The 6,970-nt window shown below is 39.4% G+C and overlaps 1 protein-coding gene across 1 annotated transcript in view; it reads right to left on the bottom strand.

The window, feature by feature from the left end:
• The window catches only part of tenm1 (teneurin transmembrane protein 1), a gene marked incomplete at its 5' end in the record, with an annotated part of 152,539 nt that extends 151,119 nt beyond the window's left edge, over positions 1–1,420 (bottom strand). The window contains 1 exon segment of the mRNA XM_014022069.1: positions 1,226–1,420. Coding sequence (XP_013877523.1) covers positions 1,226–1,420 — 195 coding nt within the window.
• Positions 1,421–6,970: the final 5,550 nt, after the last annotated feature.

Raw genomic sequence — 6,970 nt, 5'->3', positions numbered from 1 at the left:
GTGTGTGTGTGTGTGTGTGTGTGTGTGTGTGTGTGTGTGTGTGTGTGTGTGTGTGTGTTGGGGTGGTCTGCTTTACACCGTGTTAGTGTGTGTAATTACAGCCCTGAGCATTGAGCCAAAGCTCAGCAGAGTTTGGCTTAACTCAGCTTGGCTCAGTCGCTGAAGGTCACACACCTGAATTCATCTTTACAGGCGACAGTTCTGTAGGTAACAGCAAAAAGATGGCTGACGACAGCTGGGCCAACAGTCTTTAATCAAGTCTAACATCATCATTGTTTTCATTATCGTTACACTGTTTGTTTTGGGTAATTTATTGGGCCGTTTGACAGGGGAGACATGTTTCTTTAAATTTTCAGTTCCAGATTTATGTCTTGGCTAACAGGACACGAGACTGATGCTGCACCTAATTTGTCTCAGACGTCACAACACTAATCTGGCCGCACTGGAGTCGACTGTATTCAAGAAGGCAAATTGGAAAAATTGATTGGATTTGTTTGCTGATGAGGCTAGCTAACATTAGCGGTTATTAGTGAGTTGAATAAAAACACATTATCAATAGAGCGGAAAAATCACCAATTAAAACCCCCAAATCTCAGATCTGGATTCTAAAATTGTTGAAACATAACAACCATGATGTGGAAAGATTCATGGAAAAATTCAATAAATGACATACTGGGTTTGATTAAAATATACACCTTACCGTATTTATTCATGTATAATATGATTTCGAGAATAATACGATCATCATTTTTTAAACTTAAGAAATATTAAAAATCTAATTATCAATATCCCTTGTATAATATTACCCCCCCCCCCCCACACACACACACACACACAGACACACACTTTATGGATGATTTTTAGGTTAAAATTTCTAGTATTAATCATGAATAAATACAGTACTTTATTAAATCCACCATTTTCAATTGCTTGTTAATAAAAACTAATCAGCCAATGACAGAATCTCAATGCATATAAGAATTTAGACCTGATGAAGACAACTTACTGAAGTCTTAATTCTAAGTTTTAACTGAGCTGATTTGGTCAAATGTTCTGAAAAGAAAATATCTCAACTGAAACACAGATATCAGATTCTTTATGATCTAAAATATTGATGCTAACATACGAGAAGTAAACAAAAAAAAAAAACCATTCTCTCAGGTTTTAGCCAAAGCAGCAGCTAAAACCTGGATGGGTTTGATTGGACCGAGTGTTCCAGACTCACCTTGTTCACAGTTGACCCCCTTATAAGCCGGAGTACAGATGCAGATACCCTGGATGCAGGCACCATGGTTGGAGCAGGTGGGGTCGATGCACTGCCCTTCCTCCACGTTACACTCCGCCCCCTTCCACCCCTCCAGGCACACACACCGTCCTTTCTCATATAGGCCGTTCCCGCTGCACAATACCGGGCACGAATCTGCAACAAGAAGTAATTTGGATTAACGTCTCTAGGACCTGCATGCTAACTCTCATGCAGATGGTGTTTCAGTATATTAGGTGTGAGACCGCGTTAACCTGCCACGAGTGGGGCTACACATTCTTATCTCTGCTAGTGCGCAGATTCAGCAAATCCTTGAACAGCCTCTCTTTGCCTGTCTTTCTGTCTCTCTCTCTCACACACACACACTCAAGCTTATCCCTCACGCTGTTTCAATTTACTCAAGCACCACCTGAGCCTGGCTACCAAGGCAACCCAGGAATTGTAGAAAATCCTCCCAACGTTCCCCTTGCTCGTTCGAAGCGGGCCGTGAAAACAATCGTGAAAACGGAAGATTAGGAAGGAGAGCATTAGGCGTTTACAGAGCGAAGGTGAAAAAGCGGCACTTCCTCCACGCAGAGAGGGAGAGCCGTGTGGCTAATGTAATGACAGCCAGGAAGAAGAAAGTCAGCCAGCGTTGGAGGACACACTGACAGCTACAGCTCAGGACTTCAAATGCATTCGAGAAGAAATCCAGAACCATCTCTTTTTCTTTTACCGCCCGCTATTGAAGGCGCAAGGGCAATAAAGTTAGTGCTTGTGGCTGCTAGTGTTTGTAGTTAGCAATTTCTTTCTTAGAAAATAGTAGAGGGATTTGGGGGTCTGCACAGGGTGCAGTTGTTTGAGCCGTCACCTCGTAGCGAGAAAGTTGTGGGGTGTGCCTCCTGGTCTATCATGTGGCTTTTCTCCAGGAAGTTTAGTTTTCTTCCCACAGACAAAACCATGTTTGTTGGGTTAACTGGTAAATATAAAATGCCTTGAGGCGTGAGTGAGAGTGTGAATGGTTGTTTTATCTCTGTGACTCTAGAAGGACTTGCGACCTGTGTACCCCTCCTCTCACACAGTAACTCACACAGCTACCCTGCAAGAAAACGGATGGATGGATAGAGGAACTTGTATGAAACTTTTAGAAAACAATCACTCCATGTAAATCTACAACTAATTGACATTTTGAAATAACTTGATTCAAGATGGCTAATTGGGCTTTGACACACAAATATGACTAAAACTGAATACACACTCCAATCACAACTTACACCAAGAACTACACTTAAATCTTAGGCATCAACTATTGGCATAAATCTTGTCTTCCAAAAGTTCCAAAACAGGAACCAAACTCAGGGTCTTATTGCTGGAAGGCAACATTGCTAACTAGGGATGGGAATCTTTTACTTTCTCACAATTTGATTCAACTTAAAATCAGTTCTTCATTCAAAACTGATAATGCAAGCCCGTTTATCTGTCAAGTCACCAAAGTGCTTCATCTTCATTTCTGCAAATCTTGCACACAGTGAGGCTCATGTCAAACTTGAATTCATTCACTAAAAAAACACACACACAAAAAGGCAAATATTTTGCCTTCAAGAAAGAAGGGGATGTCTGAATCTCTCTTTCCTCCATTTTTGTAGTTTCCTCTTTGTTTTGGTGATTTCTCTGCATGCATACATTCCAGAACTGGCTGCATGGTGAGAGCCATTGGATTTTCTTTATTTTTTTATTTTTTTATTGTTTCAAATCCATTTTGGGACATTTCAAATAGATACTGAATTGTTAAATATAAAAATAGAAATCACGGTTCTGAAATGAATCGATTTATTTTGGTGCATCCCCATTGCTAATCGCCAAGTTGTCATGCTGCATAAAAGTCTGCCACAAATACACAGACTTTAATGGAACTTGCAGGAAGTAATCCTTGAATGGACTTCTACAACTGGTTAACGTTTGGATCCAACCTGAAATAAAACGGCTGCCACAGCCAACTGATCTGTGGTAGTAGCACCGAGTCATTGACAACACAAACTGAAAGGACAGCATACATCTCACGTGATTTCTCAGTATTGTACGAGATACAAGGTTTGACCAAAATAGCTACAACACTGTCATTTCTCATGATCCGCCTCAGTTTATTCTGGCATGAAAGCAGAAGTGTGATGTGCATTCATTCAAGGAGCGCTCTGCCTTTAATTATATTTCTGGGATCATTTGCAGTGAGGACCCCGCGTGTGCACTCATGCATGGGAGCATGTGTTATATGTTTGTTTGAACCGTAGTTAAACCCCAACGCTCCACAGAGTGATAAATCGAGGCTCTGCCTTTTTTTTATTTTTTACAAGCAATGCTAAAACCCGGTCTGTAAGCTTTCAAGCAGAGAACAACTGTGCGGCGGCACAAACAAATGAGCAAAGATGAGAGACGGGGATGAATAAATTATGAGCATAAATAAATCACGAGGAGCGATAATCATATCACCTGTTTCTACACAGTCAGACAGATACTACTGCTGTAATTTTTACAAAGATGGAATGTAAAAAGGGGGAGACGGGATGGAGCGGGGTGGTCCAATGAAACAAGGTGGGGGAGAGAAAGAGACTAAAGGAGAGTGAAACGGTGTTGTGATTCAAAAACATCTCGATAATCCACAATGTGACAGGTGATGGTTCCACATCCAGTGAATGTTTTCATGTAAGCTGCCAGTTAATATAATATAACACTAATCCCCTCTCTAATAAGCTATTATAACAATCATACAGTAAGCAGAAGGAAATAAAGGGTGGCTTGTGTGGAAAAACCACAGGATGTGATCAGCTCATAATTACTCTTTGTACCAAATAAGAAGACACATCTTACAAATATTTCTACCAAAAAATGTTCAAGAACAGAGTCTGTGAGCCCTGTGAGCCTAAAAAACCCTTCAGATCTTTTAAATTAGGGTTCTGTGGTAAAGCTGGTATCTCACTGGGCTGCAGCTGTGGGAGACAATTAAAAACTCCTAAGAAAAGAGCATTTTTAGTGTCTGTATCACTGAATTCTGAGTTTTACATGCACAACTTGTATTCCAGGTCATCCGCATCATTTTACTGCCTGCCTCTGTCCACTTTGGCTGCCGTATGTTCTTTATTTCATCTACTGAGTTCACTTTTGAAATGACGAATTTCAAACTAGTATCCAACAGTGGCTGTGAGACTTTAATTGGAGGTTATGAACAGTTATTATCTTACCTGTTGTAGATGCCTCTTAGAAAGTCCTCAGTTTGAGGAAATTGTTTGATTAATAACCTATTTCTGATGGGACTGACACGCTAACAGCTAGTCTGAGCAGGGCCAAGAACCAACTGGATTACTGTCATTATACTGTAAATCTCCAGTCTAAAAATATTTCAGGCAAAAGCTTCGTCATAAATTTGTTAATAGAGCCGTCACTTTTACATTTTGAAAATCAAAGGTTTTCAGGTTTTGGCTGCACCGGAAATGCTAAAGCTAGCTGCTTCTGCTCCTATTTGTGCTTTTAAATAAATATAAAATGTGAAATGATGTGTAGCTAATTGTCAAATGAAAAACTGACTGCAATATGAAGCTTTATAAAATAATGTTCCAATGAAATCTATGAAACCTTAAGGATTGAACATGTTTTAAGTCAGCAGCAGTCCACTCTGGTCTTGGATTCACTCAAGCTAATTTATTAGTCCAGTCAGATTTAGACTGCATTTCTCTAAAGGTGCTATGTAACACATGAACGATATTAACCTTTGCACATAACCCACTTCAAGAGATCCAAACTGCTGTTTTAGAAGTTTTTTTTTAATTATTTTAAAATATCACTGAACAAATTGTTCTAGTTTTCTAATTTTAAGTACTTTCATTAAAAAATAAAATAAGTGGAATCAAAGTGACAGAAAATAGATGAGAAATGAATACGGGAAACTCGATTCTGTAGGAGAAGCAAAAGTTATGGCAGAAGATCAATACTGAACCCGAGTGACTGTTGGTGTTCTGGCTGAATTAGTTCTGGTTTATACTGAGCAGAATAACAGACGTGTGTTTGGATTTCATAACAAATAATTGACAGCGAACTAAACAATACAGCACAAAAAAAAAAAAAAAGAAAGAAAACAAATCAAAGGAAGGAAAACCAAGATTTGATAGAAAAAAAACATAATGTTTCTTAATATGCAGGCAGAATTAAGACTGGATTCAGTCCAATCAGTTACTCAGAACTGGCATCAAAACCTGGCTGACACAAAAATATATAAATAAATAAATAAATAAATAAATAAATAAATAAATAAATAAATAAATAAATAAATAATCAAAATCAAGACAGAGGGTGTGGTTTTTGAATTAGAGCATCTAGAGAACAACTTTTGCAGCTTTTCATGTCCTCTGATAGAATTATTTATTGTCTGGTTCTAACGTAAAAAACATTTGCGATATTATTATTTTTAGTTTTTTTTAATCAGGAATTGTCTTTAAACCCTCACAATGAAAATGTCACCACAACTACCCTGTTCCACTTGCGTACAACCACGAGAATTAGAAATATCTTGTAGTACGCATAATATACGTAAGTTGATGCTTCAACTTTCGGTAGGTCAACGATCTTATTGTTCCATATTTTCCTAACAGAGCACTTCGCTCTCAGACTGCAGGTTTACTTGTGGTTCATCGAGTTTCTAAAAGTAGAATGGGAGGCAGAGCTTTCAGTTATCAAGCTCCTCTCTTGTTGAACCAACTTCCATCCAAAGCAGGTGCAAGGGATTCTGATGTTATCAATCCATGAAATGGAYGTTATTAGGCGTTATCAGTCCCATACAATGGCTTACGAGAGTTCCTACTGTGCCTTCTAGGCTTCAGACTGTCCTGACAGTACCCCCTAGTGGGTTAATGTATTAATGACTAGGAATGTGTAAATAACCAAAACATGTTGYAATAAATTTTTTGTGTCTGTGTCGAGCCCTGGTCTCCTGCTCTCTGGTCCGACGCTCTACCCATTGCCCTATTGAGACGCCACAATACAAGTCTGTCGTATGTCATCTGCTCTAAGGTTAACCTTGGTGGCTTTAAGCCTCATATTTACCAGATTTTGTATGCCTCATGTTAACCAGATAGTGGCTTTATGCCTCATACTAACCAGCTGACAATCGGAAGCCATTCTATGGGAGGGGCAACCTGCTAACCGGCACAGGCGGGACATTCTGAAGCCATTCTAGGGGACTGATAACACCTAATAACGTCCATTTCATGGATGATYACATCCGAAGCGGGTGGTTTCTGTCCGTGAGGCTGACACTCTGAGACTTTCCTTCTTGATAAATCCTATAGCTAGGTTTAGGTTTCCCGAGGACAACTGACCACATTTCTTCACTCTGCTGCTGTCCTTACTCACTCTACTCTCCAGGTTTGTATTTGCAGATACAGTATTACTGTCATTAATCTACGTTTTTCTGTGTTTTACATAGAAACTACCCCTGGACCAGTCAATCTGAGCATGACTGTCCCTTTTTACTGTTCTTTCAACCCCAGACAGTCAAGGCAGATGGCTGCTCATCCTGGTTCTGCTGGAGGTCAACATGCTGCCCAGGATGTTAAAATAGCAACAAAGTGAAGTTTTGGACACTGTCTAGTAACGAATCTGGAACTGTTTTCTACTAAAGTCTTCAGATGTTAGAAGTACAGTGTCCAGGAACAACTAAACTGACTTTATTTAAATAAA

The sequence above is a fragment of the Austrofundulus limnaeus genome, unplaced genomic scaffold (assembly GCF_001266775.1).
Source record: "Austrofundulus limnaeus strain Quisiro unplaced genomic scaffold, Austrofundulus_limnaeus-1.0 Scaffold317, whole genome shotgun sequence".
Lineage (NCBI taxonomy): Eukaryota > Metazoa > Chordata > Actinopteri > Cyprinodontiformes > Rivulidae > Austrofundulus > Austrofundulus limnaeus.
The sequence above is the reverse complement of the archived record's forward strand: the minus strand, read 5'-3'. Positions and strand labels throughout refer to the sequence as shown.